The sequence below is a fragment of the Alosa sapidissima genome, chromosome 1 (assembly GCF_018492685.1).
Source record: "Alosa sapidissima isolate fAloSap1 chromosome 1, fAloSap1.pri, whole genome shotgun sequence".
Classification (NCBI taxonomy): domain Eukaryota; kingdom Metazoa; phylum Chordata; class Actinopteri; order Clupeiformes; family Clupeidae; genus Alosa; species Alosa sapidissima.
This window is the reverse complement of record NC_055957.1, coordinates 44,291,372-44,313,871: the sequence shown is the minus strand read 5'-3', so window position 1 is coordinate 44,313,871 and position 22,500 is coordinate 44,291,372. Positions and strand designations below refer to the sequence as shown.

General features: G+C 48.1%; 1 protein-coding gene across 1 annotated transcript in view; it reads right to left on the bottom strand.

Moving 5' to 3' along the window:
- Positions 1-22,500, bottom strand: part of LOC121705522 (glypican-1-like) — a 74,098-nt gene that overhangs the window by 20,991 nt on the left and 30,607 nt on the right. Inside the window, exon 3 of the mRNA XM_042086575.1 lies at positions 16,118-16,276. Within this exon, the coding sequence (XP_041942509.1) occupies positions 16,118-16,276 (159 nt within the window). The remainder of the gene's footprint in view (positions 1-16,117; positions 16,277-22,500) is intronic.

The following is a 22,500-nucleotide window of genomic DNA, read 5'->3' as shown; positions in this document are numbered from 1 at the left end:
CTGCACAGAACACTTCACTTCCACTTGACTAAAGTTTTACCAACACTTTGCTTACATTTTATCTTGTTAACACATTTTAATGGCCACCATCCATCACAATGATTGATTGCTATAGAATCTAACATTCAACAAAAGGAAAACTAATTGTCAACAAACTCAACTAATTGTCAACGAACTGGCAAACTACCTCGAACCCTATCTCTAAATCTAAGCTTATTAATATTCCTGCTTGTCACCAGTGTAAACAGATGTTTTTTGTTCCATTGTTTATGATGGCCATTAAAATATAATTGGACCTTCTGTGCTGACAGGTCTCCCTTATTGTCACATTGAGATGAGGAAATGGCAAGTAGCGCACACACACACACACACACACACACACACACACATACACACCCATGGTCCAAAGGGCCATTCAGCATGGTGCAGAGTAAATTATGGACCACATGCAATTATTAATATCAGTAGAGAGAGAGAGAGAGAGATTCACTAAGGACACATGGTCACCTTGGCAGAGAGATGGGACATATACACACCTCAACAGACAAAGAGAAAGAAGTGTGAAGAAGTGTGTGTGTGTGTGTGTGTGTGTGTGTGTGTGTGTGTGTGTGTGTGTGTGTGTGTCTGTGTGTGTGTGTGTGTGTGTGTGGACACAGACAGAAGACTGAGAGATGAGAGATAAAGAGTTGGATGGAGATGAGATGCCGATGAAGGTCACATATAAACAACCCAATTACCTTTTTTCATTTTTCAGTTCTTTTTTGTTCCCTCTCTCCCTCCATTCTTATCTTCCATCTCACCACTCTAACTGCAGAAGGCCTCCGCCAAGCTGTGCAGCAAATGGCATCCCATGTGACATTTGTCTGCCTCCCTGTGTGTTTTTATGCCTGCCTGCCTGCCTGTCTTTCTGCCTGTTTAAAACTCTGTCTGCCTGTCTGTATGAAAGTCTGTCTACCTGTTTGTTCCCCTCTTCAGCTCATCTGTGTAAGGACTGGAACTGATCCGAGCTCATAGTCACCGTCGGACAAGAGGAGGAGGAGGAACAAGAAGAAGAAGAAGAAAAAGAAGAAGAAAAGAGGGGATGATGCACTCGGGGGAGGGGGGGGGGGTTGTTTTTCCCTGAGGCAAAAAATATTGCAAGGAACAGATAAGGAAATCCATTTGCATGCTAGATTGTGGCTTGTCTCCTGCAGGCAACAAATGTCAAGTCAGGCCAACTATCAAGGAGTGTGGGAGGGGTTTACAGAGTGCAGGCTGGAGCCATTTTAAAATGATTGATATAAGAGAGCTCTTAAAAAGAGGAGAAAATGCTGAATGGAAAAGGCTGTTATATCCCTACTTGCCCCCTTGTGTGTCTCTATTCATCTGACCAGACAGCAATGGGGAACGGTCAGCCACGTTTAACCATAGGGAATCATAGGGAATCATAGGGGATAGTCATGAAAATGCTACTGCACTTCTCTGTCTTTCATTTTCTCTCATTCTACTCAGCACTCTTCCTCTCTCTCTCTCTCTCTCTCTCTCTCTCTCTCTCTCTATCCCTCTCTCTCCAGCCCATGCTCATTCTAACTGACATTAATAGCCCTGTAACAGGTGAGCCCGGCTGTTCATTTGTGGCTAGGCCAGTGATGGAGAGAGTCACCAGGGAGGAAAGAGAGAGATGGATGGAGAAATAATGATAAAAGGGAGAGAGATGGATGGATGCAGGGGTGGACAGTATAAGAGGGGGCAGAGAGAGAGAGAGAGAGAGAGAGAGAGAGAGAGAGAGAGAGAGAGAGAAAATGGCAAAGCTTGTGGAAATGGATCCAATTCCCCGTAATTGTATTTGTCCACGTTGACGAGTGGTGAGTGATTGAATTAGGCGCGTGGTGGCATGTGGGGTACTAGGGGGGCGCTGGGGGGCTCGCAGGTTGGTGGCGCTGAAGGGTGATTGTGTGGGGGGAGGGGGGTTGGATATGGGGGGGGTAAGTGGGATTTGTTTTGTTTTTTTTTCGTTTTGCTGACACTGTCGATTTGCTCAGCCTTTGGTTCAGCCTGGCTGCCTCTGCAGCAGATGGCTCCATTATTTCCCGTTTCTACTCACTGCTCTCTCTCTCTCCCTCTCCCTTCTCCCTCTCCTTACTCATTCCATTTGTATTTCACAATCTCTCTCTCCCTCTCTCTGGTGGCATTTTGTAAGCACTTGTAGACACTAATATGGCAAAATTAAATTAGAGATATTTAAAAGGCAGATATCTTCTTTACCATCTTCTGTGTGTATATGTGTGTGCTAGGGTGTGTTTGTAAAACTGTGCTTGGAGACACATACACGCGCGCACACACACACACACACACACACACACACACACACACACACACCAAACACCCTCAGCAGACAAAAGCTACAGTCACCCAGGCCCTCCAGCTCCCAGTGCTGTGGAAAGTTCCTAACCAGGAAGGCATGGGCATTCTGGGCAATTGCCCTGGACGCCAAACTACCAGGGGAGCTATAGGCTACAATTGCACATTGATTGTCAAATAATGACATTAGATGGTTTAAATGCGGGAGCAGCAAGTAATTAATCTTCAGTGATATCGGTTAAATAACAGTCATGAGAGAGACATGCAAAGCATAGTGCTGCGGAAGAAAAGTGCACAGATTGAAAAACATTTCTCCCGCATATGGGTAGGTCTACTGATCTTCAGCCTGAATCGTCAGGTTGCTAGCAGTGGAACGTAGCAGAGGGATGACAATGTAATAAGGTAAAATCTGAATCTCACCGAATGTCACCGAATCAGGGGAGCAATGAGCTCGTTTCCCCACAATAAGATGGTCCTATCGCGGGGTGATGAGACAGCGACACTCGAAGTGCGTTCCTAATGTCACGTTTAAAAGCACACCTAACAGACGGCATCATATTAAATAGGTACTCCGATTTCTGTATAATATCCAGTAACGCTGGAAAGTAGCAACGTTGAGCTCCCACACAATGAAACCAGCCCCGATCTGCACGCTGCAGCCAGGGACTTTTGGGAAGGTAGCACACAGTCGAAAGTGGCACGCAGTCTATGAGGGCGACATATTCCTATTTCGCCCAGAGTGCAGGATTGCCTTCCGCCGGCCCTGTTCCTAACCAACGCCTGAGCATGTGTTTGTCCTCTGCTTCACAAATCAAAACACACTACGCAACACACACATACAGTACACATAACACCAACAAAGTGCTACACACACATATGTGCATGCACACACACACACACACACACACACACACACACACACACACACACACACACACACACTACATCATGCCACCAAAGTTATACAGAAGTTCTACATAATATTAGCAAAAGTCAGTGTCTGTTTTGTAAGGCACTATCTTACTTCAGAGCGGTTTGGGTGTAGGATATCCCTGATGCCCTCAACTGACCAAAATTCAACCAATCAGATGCCCACAAGGAGCTCTACTCCCCTACTATAAACTACAAACTACAAAATCAATCTTTACTCAAATCTTCTATAACCATTTCCTAAAAGGGAGGAGGATGCCTTTCTGAGTGTCCATCCCCGGGAGACATGTCCGCAGAGCAGCCGCAGGCCAGCGAGGGAGAAGCACTGGAGCTCAACAGGCAGGACGCAGAGAAGGAGGAGGGGGAGGAGGAGGGGGACAGGCAGGCGGAGGAGGAGGAGGAGGAAGAAGAGGAGGAGGAGGAGGGGGACAGGCGGGCGGAGGAGTGGTGGAGGGCTGACGTTGAGAAATGGAGCTTCTAGGGCTCCCTAAGTGTTTATTTGTCAGAATGGCTGTGCATCAATCAGAGAGCACTTATCAGACAAGTGGTGCGACAGGAGGAGCCGCTGAAACGCTTAAGAGCCATCCAGACATCATTAGGGACAAACTCCACCATATCAGTAGAGCCATCCAGACATCATTTGGGACAAACTCCACCATATCAATAGAGCCATCCAGACATCATTTGGGACAAACTCCACCATATCAATAAAAAACAACAGATAGAAAACACAGAGGAAACAATCCATCTGCCCCCACACCACCACCCCCACTCTCTCTGTCTCTCTGTCCTTCCTACTCAACCTGTCTGTCTCTGTTTCTCATTTTTTCTCTCCCTCTGTTCTTCTCTCATACCTCTCTATCTCTCTGTCTCCTGCCCTCTCTCTCTCTCTCTCTCTTTCTCTATCTCTCTCTGTTTTTCCCTCTCACTATAACACACAGTTTCTCTTTCTCGGTGAGTGATGCCACTGGTACGCCCACTGATCCTGCACGGGCCGTGTGCAGAGCTGAGAAACCAACAGGCTCTGACACAAAATGGAGGACGTAAAAAGGCTTCCCTGTCACCGCTGACTCCATGAGAGGTCAGTCAGATATTACACACAGGAATCAATCAAGTATGCCCAGTCTGAACTGATTGGTATCTCTGGCTTTTCAAAGGCCCACTGCTGCTCTGCCTTTGTTTCATGTCATCCGATGGCTGACTAAGAATTGAATGGATATTATTAAAGCACTAATGTATTATATGCTGGCCAGCAGATGACAGGCTTTGATCCTGGATCCTTCTAGAAGATTCCGCTTTAAATCCTTAAAATCTCAGGGTTGGATCATAGCAACTTCAGAGGAAATGAATGTGACTAAGAGAGCTCATTTTATGTGTGTGTGTGTGTGTGTGTGTGTGTGTGTGTGTGTGTGTGTGTGTGTGTGTGTGTGTGCATGTGTGTGTGTGCTGTGTGTGTGTGTGTGTGTGTGTGTGTGTGTGTGTGTGTATATGGTGTAGTATGTGTGTGTCAAATAAAGTGTGCGTGATGAAGCCCGGTGTATCCAGATGCCAGGTATGACACCATTAGCCCCCGCACCACCTGCCAGGGCAAGCACACCTTCTGTCTGGCACACCTGCCCGTGATCTCACCTCACATCACACCACTCCCCACCGCATCTCTGCACCAGCACTCCTCTCTGACCTCTTCCTCCACTGCACTGTACAGTCATTCTCTCTCTCTCTCTCTCTCTCTCTCTCTCTCTCTCTCTCTCTCTCTCTCTCTCTCTCTCTCTCTCTCTCTCTCTCTCTCTCTCTCTCTCTCTCTCTCTCTCTCTCTCTCCCACTCTCTCTCGCAGTCTTATTGCACCCACTTTCTTTCTCCCCAACTACCCCCCACCCCGTCCCTCCCCAATGTCCTTCCTCTCTCTCCCTCCCTCTCCCTCTCTCTATCTCTCTCCCTCTCTCTCCCTCTCCCTCTCCCTCTCTCTCTCTCTCCCTCTCTCTCTCTGTTCCCTGTGCTGAAAGTGGGCATGTGCACTGGGCAGAGTTGACTGAGGTTGTTGGTCACGCTGGTCAGCAGCAGCTGGCAGGACTAATAAAGAGGGCCCCAGTTCCACTGCCCCGCCACCCAACTGCAGAGCTGGCACACACACACACACACACACACACACACACACACACACACACACACACACACACACACACACACACACACACACACACACACACACCGCTACGATGACCAATGCACTATTGCTCAAAGAGTAATTGATGAGGGCCTTCTTGGATACACTGAAATATTTGAGAGTTGTATTTCTGGTAAACTCACAAATCTTAACAACCACTGAACTTAACTACCATCTTTCTCTCTCATTCTCCCTACCACACATGCTTGCACACACACGCACACAAATCTAAACTTCACAGCCACGGCACGCCGTAACACCTCCTGTATATTTAAACCCGGCGGCACCCCAAGGCGCAATTATTTTGTTTACGCTGCAATTTCCATGCGCAATAACTCTGTATTTTTAGACGGGTTTCCCAAAGACTTCCTCCCTCTGGAGCGCATGCGGTCTCTCCTCTCCTGCCTGCTGTCCCCATCAGGGAGCACCACGGTGAGTGTGCCGGTTCTGCCTCCCTCATCCACCGCAGCTCCCAGCTACATAATGGGCCGCCGGCACTAATGCAGCATTAACTTTCGGATAACACAGCGGGGGGGGCGGTGATCTGCCCTTTACGACATGTCCAGTTTGGAGGCCCAGAGGAGGCCCTTCTCTCATCTTGTCCAGTGAGGTCTCTTGAGCCGTGACACACTGAGCTGTGAGAGGGGAAAGATTCCGAGGCCTTTTTTCCCGAGCTCTGAGCTCTCGGTCATCTCGAGGGGGATACTGTGGAGGAAGTAGAAGCCTAGAAATGTGCCTAAAAATGTTCCTCGCTCCTTGGCAGGCTAGGACACGACGCCCTGCACTTATAACCATACGCCCTGCCATGCCCACACCCAGTGCAGCCCAGACTAGCAGCTAACCAGTCCCAGATGTGGTTTACGCCCCCCGCCCTCTCTCTCTCCTTGGGGAGGAGGGAGTTGAGTCACACAGATTATTGACACCACGGGGGGTGTGTGAGAGTGTGCTAGGGTGGGGAGTACAGCCTATCAGACGCTGACAGTGAATCAGCTGTGGCTACAGATGACAGGGATGCGTTTCACTTCCAACTCCCTCTCAGAGTCCATCCCAACCACTACACACACACACACACACCCACACCCACACCCACCCACACACACATAGTCACAGAGAAACTTTGTAAAACACACACACACACACACACACACACACACAGCATATACACCAGGGTGTATCCATCTCCTTTTGCATCTCCATGTGCATACGTTCCTTGAGAGCTGTTCCTTGCAGAGAGAAATGCCTGTCAGGATGTGGGGGCTCAGTGCAATGAGTGGTTTTGTGGACGCGTCCCCCCCAGAGTCAAATTGAGGGTTTGGAGATGCTGTTCGTGCCAATCGGAACGCCCTGCAAGATGGCCGCCGGAATTCCCCCAAGTTGCACACAGGGAATAAAAGTCTGGGAGTGCTCGCGAATGTCCCCGGGACAGAGCGAAGGGAACAGCCGTGGAGGCACTTTCCCCAGCTGAAGGGGGAAGGAGTTTTGCAGAACCCCCCCCCCCCCCCACACACACACACACACACACACAAAAAAAAAACACCTGCTGCATTCCCATAATGCAAGCCGTTCTCTCTGTTTCTCTCTCTGTCTCGTTCTCTGTCTCGCATGCCTCAGAACATCACTTCCTCGGAAACCATTCCCTTCATCTTGACATCCGTCTGACATCAGAGAACAAGCACGAAAAAAAACAAAAAAAAACAGAAAGTCTTCACAAAGCACCGCCATTGCAAACACCATCAAAAACACCCTCTCTCCACCCCACCAGGGAAGAAAAACACCCCCCCAAAAAAACTCCAAGAGACGTCAAAGAAAAGAAAATATACCGTCTCTTCGCACGCCCACACTGCCATCGCCGTGCGCTTGTTTGTATTTAGCCTTACTGTATGTTCTGATATGCAATTTCCCATGTAATTGGCGAGATGCGTCTGAGGAATGTGGCCATGATTCCCATGGCTATCAGATCTGGACGCCAGTGCGCTCTGATCTCTTGCTGGTGAGTTGCGGTGGCTATTTACACAGAGGGAGTGATGGCTGAGGCCTGTTCGTTCGCACACACACACACACACACACACACACACACACACACACACACACACACACACACACACACACACACACACACACACAAACACACGCACACGCACACGCACACGCACACGCACACACACACAAACACACACATGGAGGCAGGCCGTGTTTGTTTACAGATCCGTCTCTGACCACGCCATGTGCATTCCCTGAGAGAGGGAGAGGGTGAAAGAGAGAGAGAGAAAGAGAGAGCAAGACTGACAAATAAGGAGAGGGAGAGAGATGAAATGAGTGGAGGTCCACCCCGGTCATAGGGACTGTGTGCATGAAAGTTTCGGACATTGAAAACCAACAGTAGAGCGCACACCCTGCGACCATGTTCCCAAGAGCGCAGATAGAGCGTGGACAGGGTCTCGATGGCTGCTGTTGGCTGTCCACAGGACAATGCCAAGGACTCCCCATCACTCCCACATGCCTTCAGAAACCACACAAAACAATACGATAATGAGCTGGGCTGGGATGGAGGGATGGATAGGGGAATGGAGGGATAGATAAACGGATGAATAGATGGAGGAGAGGCAGAGGGACAGAGGGAGCCTGTATGGACGGAGGATTGCATAACCAGAGCCCAGCATCGATCATGAGGTCAAGCCAGGCGAGGCGAGGCGGTGAGGGGACAGGAGAGGATACAGCGGGAGATTGGTTATCAATCAACAGGGCTTAGCCACTGACTATGTCATGAGTTTAACCATGAGATGGGAAAAAAGAGAGTGTGAGAGAGAGAGAGGCAGAGAGATAAATAGAGAAAGAGAGTGAGAGAGAAAGAGAGAGAGAGAAAGAGAGAAAGGGAGAGAAGCAGAGAGAGAAATAGGAGAGATAAATAGAGAAAGAGAGAGAGAGAAAGAGAGAGAGGCAGAGAGGGAAATAGAGAAAAAGAAAGAGAGAGAAAGTTCATGGCAGGGATAACATCTATGTCTGTGTTTACTCCTCATATCTCAGACAGAGATTGCGTTAGTTTGAGTTTGCGTACACGGTAGATGCTTATCCCGCGTCATGTGGATTTAGATAAGACAGGCTAAACGCATGTTATGGATACTGAGCCGTCCGGACAGGAGAGCAGTGTGAAGAAGGAGCTTGTGTCGCTAAGCAGCAGAGACACAGGCACACGGATGGAGGCAGAGAGTTACTGTAGAGACTACAGAAACAGCGAAAGAGAGAAAAGACATGGGCAAACAGAGAGAGAGACAGAGAGAACAAGAGGAGGTGAATAAATGTGGGAGAGAGGGTAAATGTTAGAGAGAAGAGAAGAGAAGAGAAACAGGGAGCAAAGAAACAGATACTTCCCCTTTATTTGGCAATAAAACCAGGAAGAGTGGGCCATAAATACACTGTATATAAAAGCCAGGGAGAATGAGAAAGAAGATTACGAGACAGAGTGTGTGTACTGTACGTGTGTGTGTGTGTGTGTGAGAGAGAGAGAGAGAGAGAGTGATAGAGAGGGCAAATAGACAGAGGGAGAGAGAAAGACTCAAGGAAAGTAAAGTGGTAGAGAGAGAGAAAGAGGTAAGGGGGTAGAGAAGGATAGCTTGAGAGCGAAACACAAGACAAGACAGACTGTGTGATTTGATCATGTGTGAGTCTCCATGCATCGTCTTGTCTCATTCTCATCTCGTCTCATCTCTGGAGTGTTCTGTGCAGCTCAGCAGAATGTCGCCACATCCAGCATAAATCAGGTCGCACAGTTAAGCCCTGCACTGCCCCCCTCGCTCTCCCTCCCTCTCTCCCTCCCTCTCCCTCTCTCTCTCTCTCTCTCTCCCTCCTTCCCTCTCTCCCTCCCTTCCTCTCCTTTCAGGGCTGCCAGTGCTTGCTTGGCCTCGTCCCCAGCCTGCTGTTGCTGCCCTCGCCGGGCGCTTGACCTCCAGCTCAGCCAGGAAAAATGTGCCTAATCTACCCAGAGAAGCAGACCTCCAGCCCCCTAACACACTGCATCCAGCTAGAGGAGGACCGGCAGGCAGGCCAACACACAACTCTGACGACAGACAGGGCAGTGTGTGTGTGTGTGTGTGTGTGTGTGTGTGTGTGTGTGTGTGTGTGTGTGTGTGTGTGTGTGTGTGAAAGATCGAGAGGGTCATGGAAAGACATAATTTGACAGGTAGAAAGAGACACAGAGAAGTAGACTCTATATACAGAGTCTCTCTGTACAGACTACATAGAGTATTTACTCAAGAGATACAGATACAGCGTAACTTGACACACAAAGACAAGGACAGATACAGAGAATGGACAGTGAGATTAACAGAAACACAGAGAGAGAGAGAGAGAGAGAGAGAGAGAGAGAGAGAGAGAGAGAGACTGCACAACAGGGACAGAGAGAAATAGGAAGAGAGTGAGAGAGAGGAAGAGAGCGAGAAAGATGGAGAGAGAGAGCAATAATAGAAAGACAGAGAAAGAGAGACTGATACAACAGCACAACAGGGACAGAGAGAAATAGGAAGAGAGAGAGGCCCTAAAAGAGGAGAGAGGAAGAGGAGAGAGGCCCTATAAAGCCCTAAAAAGCCAAGAGAGTGTAAAAACAAGCCCCCTCATCCAGCTAGTCCTGAGACTCACACATACTAATAGTACAACTAACACAACTAATAGTCAGCCTCAGGACCTTGCCACCCTTTCTCAAACAATTCGGCCTAACCAAATTATAAATGCAGAAAAACAAAATCCACAGTCACTGATACCAGACAGAGAAAAACCTTGAAAAGGTACAGACTAAGCAATCACAGTCTGGCTCTTGAGAAGGGCAGACACAGGCAAACCTGGCTGCCCAGAGAAGACAGGCTATGCACCAATTGCAACCAAGGTGCCACAGAAACAGAGCTTCACTTCTTGGCTGAATACTGCCAATGGAAAGAGATACCTTCAAAACTTTAAGGATCCAAGTCTAAGAATACTATTAGGAGAGGAACAAAAGAGTGCAAGAGTCGCAGCAAGATATACAGTATAGATGCTTGCCATAAACAAAGGAAGTCACTTCATCAGTGAAGCACACAAAAAGTCAAATACACACACACACACACACACACACACACACCCACACACACACACACACACACACACCACACACACACACACACACACACACACACCATCACATACACACACACACTGCCGTTGCAGTAGAGTATGATGCATGATGTTTTGTTTTATGTCTTTACACACTACTACGTACAGTACATGTATGCTTTGGCAATACAAATTATATGTTTTGTCATGCCAATAAAGCTCAATTGAATTGAATTGAGAGGAAGAGAGAGAGAGCAATAAGAGAAAGACAGAGAGAGAGAGAGAGAGAGAGAGAGAGAGAGAGAGAGAGAGAGCCCCGTCCACACGGAGACGCTTTTTGGGTTAAACGCACCGGTTTTGCTTCGTCTTGGCCGATCGTCCAAATGAATCCTGTAAACGCACTCCCCGAAACCGCACTTTTTTGAAACCTGGTCCCAGGTTGGAAAAATCTGAAACCGTAGCCCTTGTGAGTTCGTTTGGACGGCGAAACCGCATACATGCGTATTGATGTCATCGCCACACCTCTGCTGCCCTGGACTTGACACTTATAGTATTGCCTAACAATACTAGTTTTCATACATGACATTACCTACAATTACACTCAGTAGGATAAATATCACAACTAGTGCTGCTCAGCGCCAATAGCTTATGACTTGGTGGACTGAACAGTGTTTTTCCCAGTGTTTTTTGATGTTAATGTCAGTGACGCAAGAGAACTAGTCAGAAGTTATTAGGGAAGTGCGGTGTAAGTTTAAATTAATTTGTGCGTAGTGCCGGTGTCATTCATTTATTTTACATGTCTTACAACATAAATAAATGCATTCACAGTCTAGTGAAGTCAGACATGAGCATACAAAGACGCTTAGAACTCATGTTAAGCCGATGGTAGCGCACTAAATGCGAATGCGTGATTTGATGCAGGCAAAAGTATCAACTGTTACTAACGAATGTATTATAGCAATATTATATTGGCGACGGAATAGCCTAGAACTTGGGTAGGCCTAGCGTTTAGTAGCCTATGCACTTGCGATGATGGCCAAAACTAATGTGAATCCTACAACCAAAGAAAGTAAAGGCGATTATTTGTACCTGCGTTAGCCAAATAAAGGACGGGACTGCACCCTTCACAAACCGTAAAAATTAAGTTTATTAGTTTTACAGTTGACAACAGTTGACAGTTCACTATCAGTCCACACAAACACTTCTGGTTTCCTTGCACTAGCCATTTTCGTCATAGCCTATTCTGTCTGTTTGTATAGCCTACAGCGCGCAAGCTTTGGTCAATTTCTGTAAAGAAACAGTCACCTATAGGCCTGGGATATGAATTACCGTGTTGAGTCGTGTTGAGATGGATCCGTTTGGACGCAAATATTCTTGATACGGTTCCAGGGAAGACGGAGGAAAAAAAAGATCGGTTTGGTACGTGTGGACTAGCCCTGAGAGAGAGAGAGAGAGAGAGAGAGAGAGAGAGAGAGAGAGAGAGAGAGAGAGAGAGAGAGAGAGAGGACTCTGTCTTCCCCCCGCGTGCGCGTGACTGGCTCTCCCAGCCCATGGAAAGTCCTCAGTGTAAAGGCATCTCCACCACAGGCAGGCGTGTGTGGGAGTCTGAGAGGTCAGTAATTCCAGCCGCAGACTTCTCGACAGCCACCAGCTCCCCGAACGCTTTACCATCGCCATGGCCACCGCAAAGACCCTCATAAAGCGGCTACTGGACACGCAGCCCTGAGCCCGCCAGCTTCTGAGATGAGGATTTATTTCCGTCCTCTGACTCGACACCAACCAGGGACCCAAACACTGGACGCCAGTACACACTCTACAGTACAGGACAGGCGAGTGGTCCACACAGAGGGGTCACAGAGGTCATCAAAGGATCAGAGCACATCAAGCTCAAGTAGGAGGCAGAGACATTCTGTACTTTTGACTGACCACGTCTCAATAAATCATGAATGCAGACCAGTGCAGAGCTAGTGAAATACAGCCATGGACGTAGAGAAAGCAAGAGAAACAGACATAGAGAAAGGAGGAGAGGAAGAGAGAGTTATGTAAGCCAGGACTGTGTCCAGAGAGAGGGAGAGAGGCTGTAAGCACACTTACAGCGCTCACAGACTGTTCCCGGTCAGTGGCATCACGGGACCTGGCTAGAATACACAGTCAATAGCCCATATTGGCACACTGCATATGTACACAGACATGCTCACGTAAACATACACACGCACACACACATGCGCATGCGCGCACACACACACACACACACACACACACACACACACACACACACACACACACACACACACACACACACACACACACACACACACAAACATTCTGTTCGATTTATAGAGTTTCCTTCATGAGCACTGTGAACATCCACTGGCCTAGATCATGTAGCATAACCAATTGAGAGTTTCAAACACAAACACACTCTCCATATCTGTCTCTGATGCAGAACTGTGTGTGCTGACGTGCGATATGGCTAAGGCTAGGACTCTGGAACAGAGGGGTGAAGGGTGGAGGGGGGGCCGGGGGGGGGGGGGGGCAGGGTAGTTTGTACAGCCTGTGGGCTGTTTTGGTACTTGTCGTAGGGTGAAATATAGTAAGATGGCTGAAACTGTGACAGTGTGTGTGTGTGTGTGTGTGTGTGTGTGTGTGTTTGTGTGTCTGGTGAGACTATGAGGAAGTGTGTGTGTGTGGGGGAGGGGGGGGGGTTTGGAGGTTGGTGAGATTGTATGTGTGTGTGTGTGTACAGTATGTCTATGTGTGTGTGCGTTTAAGTGTATGTATGCGATTGTGTGTGTATGTCTATGTGTGTGTGTGTGTGTGTGTGTGTATGTGTGCATTATGTGTGTGTGTGTGTGTATACGTATGTGTATGTGTGGTGTTTGCAGTGGAACAGGGAGACAGGTGGAGCAGCTGGTGCAGGTGACCTGTGAGCCCTCATTAGCCCAGGTGATCACCGTGGCAACACGGCAACTTCATGAGGTGTGACGGAGAGAAAAAAAAACACTCACGACTGTCAACAGGATACATCTCTCTCTCTCTCTCTCTCTTTCTTTCCCTCTCTCACTCCCTTCTCCCTCTTTTTCTATCGCTCCCACTCTGGGCCAGATGTATGTACATTTGCGAACGTAGCGTTATCAGTGTCAATGGACAAACCGCAGATTGCGTTTTTTTTTTACAGACGCTGTCAGACCCAAGTTTCCATCGTATTTATCAAACTAGTGTAATCTGCGCCTTTCTCTGCCTTTCTCCGCCCATACACGCAATTTACGAACGTCCACAACCTACATACAAGCTCAGTTGAATGAAGTTAACTGATGACAACATTAAAAAGAATGAAATGTTTAGCGATCATGAAATAATACAATACATGAGAATATGTCAACAAGCAGGGAGATAATGAAGATCAGTAGTTTTACTCAAACTACTTGTGGACGTAGGCTATGGAAAATTGGTCAAATCTAGCAAGTAGGAAAGTTTAAGTGAATGACGTGAAAGTGAAAGTAAGACATTCGAAAGGCCAACGAAAGTTAAAGAAGCCCTATGCAACAATTTTAGCAAAAATGACCTTTATTATGCAGGTTGAGAGTCGTTCTGATGGTTCTACAACACTTTTTGGGTCGTTTGGTGGGTGCTTCGTCTCCCCCTAGTGCTTCTCCGCGGAAAAAAATAATATGCAACTTTCTGGTCCCGGACCGAACACATCCGGATGTGACTCGGCGGAAGGCCTTGAAAATGTAGTCAGATTGTAGTTTCTAAGAAGACTGCAAAACGGACTCTGACTTGGCTTTGTTGCTGCTGAAATTGTAGCCTACCCTTGGGTGAGCTTTGTTTTTGTAATGTGGTTTGATAGTCTCTTGAACAATGTGTTTGCTCGACCGTTTTATTGTGAGCCCTGTATGTGTTTAGCTTGGTTTCTTGATGGCTATCTCGCTAGCTAGTAGGGGTTTAGCATAGCAGTCACTTGCTACCGAAGCTGCAGGGGGAGCTATGTCGTAAAAATGCGAGCCAAAATCAGGCGAAAACCCAGAAACAGCGAAGGAATAACCCGACTTACATAGGGCTTCTTTAAGGTTGCTTTTGATAGTAGCCTACTACTTACAAAACTCCTGTTCTAAATAGCGATTCTGTTGTCTTTGAAAGGTTCTCTTATTGACGCATTGAACTGCAACTGGATTAACACCTGCTTTTACAAGGCGGAAGTATTTAGGCGCAGAATAGACGTGCGCTTTCACGAGCAGTCTTTGTACATATACTGTGGAATACATAATTACGCGCTATTTACGCTTCCCCTCCCATCTCTTTACGCTAAACTCCCACTTTCCTCTGGATCCTCCCATGAATGCATATGCATGACACGAAAAACGCAATGTGCCCTTTTCAGCTCCCGCGAAAGGCAGTTTGAGCTTTAACATCTTTGCGGCCTGTTTGTATATACAGTACCTCGCAATGAATTTACATGCACGCTGCGAAACAAATATGCCTGAAGTGGGCGCAAAAGCGTTAGTACATCTGGCCCTCTGTATCACTCTATCAATCTATTTCTCTATATCCATCCACTCATCTGTTTTACAGATCAACTCTCACCGTATCTTATGTTATCTCTGCGGCTCTCACATTCCAGTCCATCTGCATCAGCAAGTTTATCGCTTGAAGATACAGAATACTAGCATAGCAGTTAATAGTGGAGCCCATATTCAAAATGGTAGCTCCATGCGCAATGAAACTGAAATTGCCCATGATAATAAAACATTTTAATATGAGCTAGCTATAGACCTCAGTGGCCTGATCAGGTCATTGGGTCTATATGGGGAGTCTCAGTGGGGGAAAGAACTACCCTTCTTACTCCAGTCCTCTATCACATCATACTAACGCAACTCGGTCAACTTTGTCCACACTGGCAGCTCTGATGTCTTGTCTCTGGGCTTCTAGGGACCTTTGCATCCTTCACTTTTGCCCCTGGTGGCCCCAAGTGCCCCTGTCCTGGATGGCCTGTCTGCTTGTACATTCCTCAACCCTGTGTGTACTGATGGTGTAATGCAGATGACATCTCTCTCTCTTTCTCTCTCTCTCTCTCTCTCTCTCTCTCTTTCTCTCTCTCTCTCTGCATAACACTTGTACTCCCTCACACACACTCAGGTTTCCGAATAGCACTGTGGTGTCATCAACATCACGACTGAAGGAGCAAGTGGTTTAGAGAGAGAGACTTTGACTTTTAAGGTTCCTTTATTGACAGTCAAAAGGAAAGAGAGAGAGAGAGAGAGATGGAGAATTGGAATCATTTAACAACAGCAAGCCACAAGGCTATTGGTCAGATCAGTCTTGCACATAACGGTGGTGTTGTAATGGTTGAAGTGAAGTGAAGATAAAGTGATGGCTCTGTGCCTACTCTCACGAGAGGCCCACTTAAGCTTGTCTCTAACAGTGGTTCTAAGGGTAACTTTTTGTGCAATGGAACAACATCTGCTCCGCAACAGTGCCCGGTGGCAACATTGGTCAAAAGTTGTGCTGTGTATCATCATGTGTGTGTGTGTGTGTGTGTGTGTGTGTGTGTGTGTGTGTGTGTGTGTGTGTGTGTGTGTGGCCTTGCTGGCATTGCCACTCACTGTCGAAGCTCTTGTACTGGGTGTTCAGGGTGATCTGCAGTGAGCGTCCCTCCTCCTTCACCAGACGCTCGAAGTCCACGCGACTCAGGTTGGACAGCTTCTCCTCCATCTCACTGGTGCAGCAGGTGTAGCCCTGAGGGCAGATACGCAAGTGCTCACCTGTGCAGGTAGAAATAGAGAAAGAGAGAGAGAGAGAGAGAGAGAGAGAGAGGTTTACAACTTCATTCAACCATTATCACACGTTCCCACAGAGTTACGTCCATATGACCTACAAACAAAACGTTTTAGCCACAAGGCTGGCATCCTCCCACCATTTAGCAACATTCTCAGCAAACACACCTTTAAAACTGATCAGTCACAGACAGATCGAGAGAGAAAGGGGAGAGCTTTAACACTGCTATTAAAGCATTGTCCCACACAATCACATTAGTAAAACACCTATGAGATGGCAACCCCCAGCTGACAAGGCTTACACCATTCCATTAATAAAGAAAAGAAGGGAAGAGAGGGAGAGAAAAAAGGAAGGGGGATAGATGGAAGAAAAGGGGGAGGGAAGGATGAGGTTAGAGTGAAAGAGAGAGAGGGAAGTGAAAAGTAGAGAGGGAGGGAGAGGAAAGAGGAAAAAATCTGTCAGGAACTCATCAAATTTCACCCTGCAGTATCTGAAATGCGGACAAAAGATAACATGGACCACGGCCATGTTGAGGCAGTCAAATGATTTTGTTGAGGAAGGAAAAAATCCCACTATGAATATGGATGGCCTGGTGAAGAGGTGTTGGCGGCGGCAACGGACAAAAAAAAATCCAATTCTAAACGTCTGTGGTGTTAAGGCGGAATGCTTAAACAGACATCTACTCCTCCCGATGCCTCCTCTTTCAATTCCGGCACGTACAAAAAGCCCTTTCATGAGTATCACACATTAACATGCCACACACACACATACCTACACACACACACACACACACACACACTCAGCCACCCACCCACCCACACACACACACACACACACACACACACACACACACACATACACACACAGCAACCCACCCAAACAAACACACTCACACACGCTGCCAAGACACAAGGGGCCGCCAGATCTGATCCTGTTTCCTCTGGGCTCGCCGAGGCGTTCTGGCCCGTGGAAGAGACACTGATAATAAGATCACGGCGGCTTCCTCCCGAGCTCTCTGGACTCCTAATGAGCCCCTAATGGATACTCTGCCAGCACCCCAGCGCCTACTACAGGCCAGGCCACGGCCATTAAAGGCCTTAACCACCGGTCAACACCTGCGACCGGCCGCACAGGACAGACAACAGAGAGAGACAGAGGAGCTGATAAAGAAGAGAGGAGGGAGGAAGGGAAAGCAAAGGAAGGATAAGAAAGAGGGAGGAGGAGAGGAGAGGAAAAGAGGGGAGGAGAGGGCAGTCAAGGTCATGCTGCCTACCACTTGGCGCTAGCTGATCAGTGGCATTGCAGGTAAATTCTGCTGAAGCAGTGAGCTCATTGAGCTGCCCTGGGCTGGCCCTACGGTAAGGCTAACACTGCCCACGTCACGAGCCTATGATGTCTGACCAAGCCCTTCCACAGGCATCAGTCAGGGTTCACCAGGAGGCCAAACAACCGTGACCGCACCCAATGAAGAGGCCAGTGCAGGCTCAGGTCATTTTCCTCTCTGCAACCCGGCCAATGTATTCAGACACCTAATTACTGGGGCAGTGTTATCATATTATCATCCTGCAAACAAGGACAGATGACCAGTCCAGCTGTCACAACATGGACCAGCCCAACAAAAATGGACTTCAAAAAATGATACAAATAAAATGAAATCCGATTAACACCAGAGAACACTGTATTGGTGCATGCATAATGTGATGATATGAGCATCAGCATCACCAAGCACCAAGAATTCCATTTTTCATTCTGCGGAGCGGTTTTTCCGAGTTTTTTTTTTTCTTTTTCCGAGCGGTTTAAAGCTTCCAACCGCGAAATCGGAGCAGGAGCCCCAGTTCTTCCACCTACAGGGTGCACTGCATGAGCCTGTCTAAATTGAGTAAGACAAATTCCATTAAGATCATATTTCCTCCCTCTCACTCTCCCCGCTGCGAACGCCACACCACAAATTCTCCAATGAATTAGATCTTATTAAATACCTCGTCAAAGAGCTATTCATGCAATGCATACATACATATGTACACACACACACACACACACACACCCACACACACCCACACACACATGCACACACATGCACATACACAACACACACACACACACACACACACACACACACACACACACACACACACATGCACATACACAAACACACACACACACACACACACACACACACATGCACACACACACACACACACACACACACACACACACACACACACACACATGCACACACACAAACACACGCGCACGCGCACACACACACACACACACACACACACACACACACACACACACACACACACACTTGTATATTGTTTCCTGAATGATGATGATGATCTCTGCATTGCTAAGTGAGTTATTCTGCAGGCCTGTGGAGAGGCCCCTACAGAGACGCCCATTTCAAAAGACTGCACTTTTCCAACTAGCAGCTCCTGTTACCAGCTCCCAACTCCCAGCATCTCCATATCCACACATAATTACCAAATGGCCTTACAAAGCCCATAATACGGAGTAACTAAACACTAAATGCCTCCAGAGAGGGCTCTCATAAACTATTCGTTTTCATCCTCCTACCTGAATTAAATCACAAGCACATCAACAGATCAGAGTCAGGAAATATATGACTGGATATCTGCGGGAAATTGATAATATTGTTCAAACTTCTTGATGTCAACTTTTAATACAATGAGCTCTGGTTTTAATGATCAACTTGTTTAATATGATAGCAGAAGACTTGGATGAATTGATCACATCCACCGGACTTGTGTGTATTTGCTCCCCATGGTGAAATGGACCATCTAACACCGGAGTAAAAACTCACTAGTCACGAGTCAGAGATCATTTGAGGACTCGTCTCTCACTAAATCTCTAGACTCCTTCTAGAACTCGTCTGCATTCCTCTCTATACTGTCTCTATATACCAGGCCACTAGCTCTTTGCCTGCCTGGATCTCAACCTCCATGGCTCTAAAGCTGAGGCCTCTCCTTCAGGATCCTCTGGCCACTGACAACAAAAAGCACCCACCAGAGACCAAAGAAATGCATAATGTAAAGCTTAAGTACATCAGTCAAGGTGAACATAAATGGAAATTGGTTTGGACACCCATCTATATTTAAATTAGCCTCGGCAGAGGCTGATCTCTGCTGAGGCTTTTGTTTTGCAGTGTGTGTGTGTGTGTGTGTGTGTGTGTGTGTGTGTGTGTGTGTGTGTGTGTGTGTGTGTGTGTGTGTGTGTGAAAGAGAGAGAGAGAGAGAGAGAGGGAGGTCAGTTATTCCCACTTCTAGCGGTGAGGTGTCCAGTGCAGCAGCACCCAGCAGGCCCAGATGCGATGTGTCACCAGAGGGACAGTTCTTCTAAATACCTGGGCCCTGAGCCATCTCGCCCTCACTCTCCACTCCACTCCACTCTCCCTGACTGTTGCCTGAAGGACGTCTGAGATGCGCATGTGCACACACACACACACACACACACACACACACACACACACACACACAGACAGACGGCTAGGCACAAACAAGACAGAGTGCCAGCAGCCCTGTGCCCAGCCTCCACCTTGAACTATTCAACTGTGGCAGGCAGAGATGTGTGTGTGTGTGTGAGTGTGTGTGCGTGTGTGTGTGTATGGGGAGGGGGTGCTTCTTTGCCAGCGGCTGTTTATGGCAGGTCAGAATTTGTCCAGTGGAGCGGCACAGATCGAACGTCTCATAAAACGACCTGTACCGCAGCTTACCGGCACGGCTCTACCAGAGCGAGGAGAGATAGAGCCGTCCTTAGACACGACATCAAATATGCCACCATGTCACCTTACACACACACACACACACACACACACACACACACACACACACACACACACATACACAGAAACTGGGGCAGCATATACAAACTCACACATACATAAACAAACACATACACCACACACCGCACACACACACTGAGACAGCCCAGGCACATCACATACATAAACACTCACACACACCCACCCACAGACACACACACATACACATCATATTTCACCTAAAGAGGACAGAGGAGCCATCATGGTTGTGTGTGTATAAGGAGTGTGTCAGCATAGCGATGATGAACAGGGGTACTTCAAGGCCTAGTTCTCATTCTACTCCAAACATTTACATTTCCCCTGCACCAAATCACACAGGCCTTTATTAAGCAACCACCATCAATCGTTGCCAAGGCTGCACACATACACACCCGCATGCACAGAAACACATGCCAACACACACACATACAAATGCACACATACATGCTTACACCCCCCCCCCCCCCACACACACACACACACACACACATACAAATGCACACATACATGCTTACACTCCCCCCCCCCCACACACACACACACACACATACAAATGCACACATACATGCTTACAACCCCCCCCCCCACACACACACACACACACACACATACAAATGCACACATACATGCTTACACCCCCCCCCCCCCCCCCCCCCACACACACACACATTCAAATGCACACATACATGCTTACACCCCCCCCCACCCCACACACACACACATTCAAATGCACACATACATGCTTATACCCCCCCCCCCCCCCCCCCCACACACACACACACACACACATGTACACACACACACACACACACACACAGACAGACACATACACACACATACTGTAGCTGTAGAGTTGTTGGTCAATGTACCCTAGTCTCACAGCTCATTTGCTGGCTCTGGGGACAGACTCCACCAAACTCCTCCCTGGTTCACCTGAAGTGACCCCATCCACAACCAACCCACCCACACACACACCCACACACAAACACACACGCACACACACACACACACACACACACACACACACACACACACACACACACACCTATGGTGAACTCAGGCCAGGCCATCACAGGATAGCACTATCTCATCTAGCTAATGAAAAGCTCTTGACATCTGCAGTCGGCACAGACACAGAGGTTTCCCAGGATGGATGCAGAGAAGAGGGGGAGTGGAGAGCAGGATGACATAGACACACACACACACACACACACACACACACACACACATCCAGATAATCACAAACACCACACATAATACACCTCTCTCTCTCTCTCACACACACACACACACACACACACACACACACACACACACACACACACACACACTCACACACACACACACACACACACACACACCCTTGCTCCTTCCTGCTCCTCGTCTTGCCTGTTTCCGCAGCTCTGACAGACAATGAGGAACAATTCACAGGCCATTAACTTATCAAAACACCCTTGGGAGGAAGCCTCCTACTAAAATCCTGCGGGGAGAAGTTAAAAGGCCAGAGAGCCCAGTGGAGAGCTGCACACAGGCCAGATAGGCCAGATAGGCCAGATAAAGGCCCAATCAAACAGGCGGACGGGCCACAACAAGGCTCCACCTAGGCCTTGTTAAAAGGAAGCAATTACCACTGTGGAAAATAACAACACACTGAATCAAACTTCCTGTGTAGAAAGACTGATGCTGACTGATAACCACACACACACACACAGAGAGACACACACACACAGATTTGCACACATTCACTCACACACACACACACGCAGATTCACACACAATCTTCCCATGTGTTCTCAAACCATCTGTGAGTCACAACCCGAGAAAGAGAAGCCTCCGTGCGTGGTGATGGATATGCCACCCTGGGGCTCGTGCACAACGCCATCCATCACTTGGCATCACATCACTCTGTCTCACTTGTCCAGAGCAGAGGGCGGTCATCATTGCTAAAATGAGCCCATCGCGAGCCCCGCAGCGTCTCACTAGCACCCTGCACATCCACTGCCCCCCATCCTGTGGGACCTTGGTACACATAGTGGGCAGGGTCAGTGGTTGGGCTGGGTTTAGATAATACTGACGAGCCTTGTTGACATCTCGGCACCCAAGAGGACTCAGCCCCTTGTTTTATTGACTTGCTCAGGTCTCGGAGAGTCCTGGGCATTCTTGTGGCACCTGGCACTCCCCTGCTTGGCACACAGTGACATGAACAGTGGGCAAAGTGGGCATGATTTGGGAGCCCAGGCGACGGGGACTGGGTAGCAGGGAGGGGTGGCGTCCAGGGCCGAGGGGGCAATGTGGCTTTGCGGTGCAGACATACTTGGCTGATTGGGGCCTGGTAATTGCAGATTGTTGGCAGAGCAGTAGGCGTCACCCAGGGGCCCTCTGTGATCC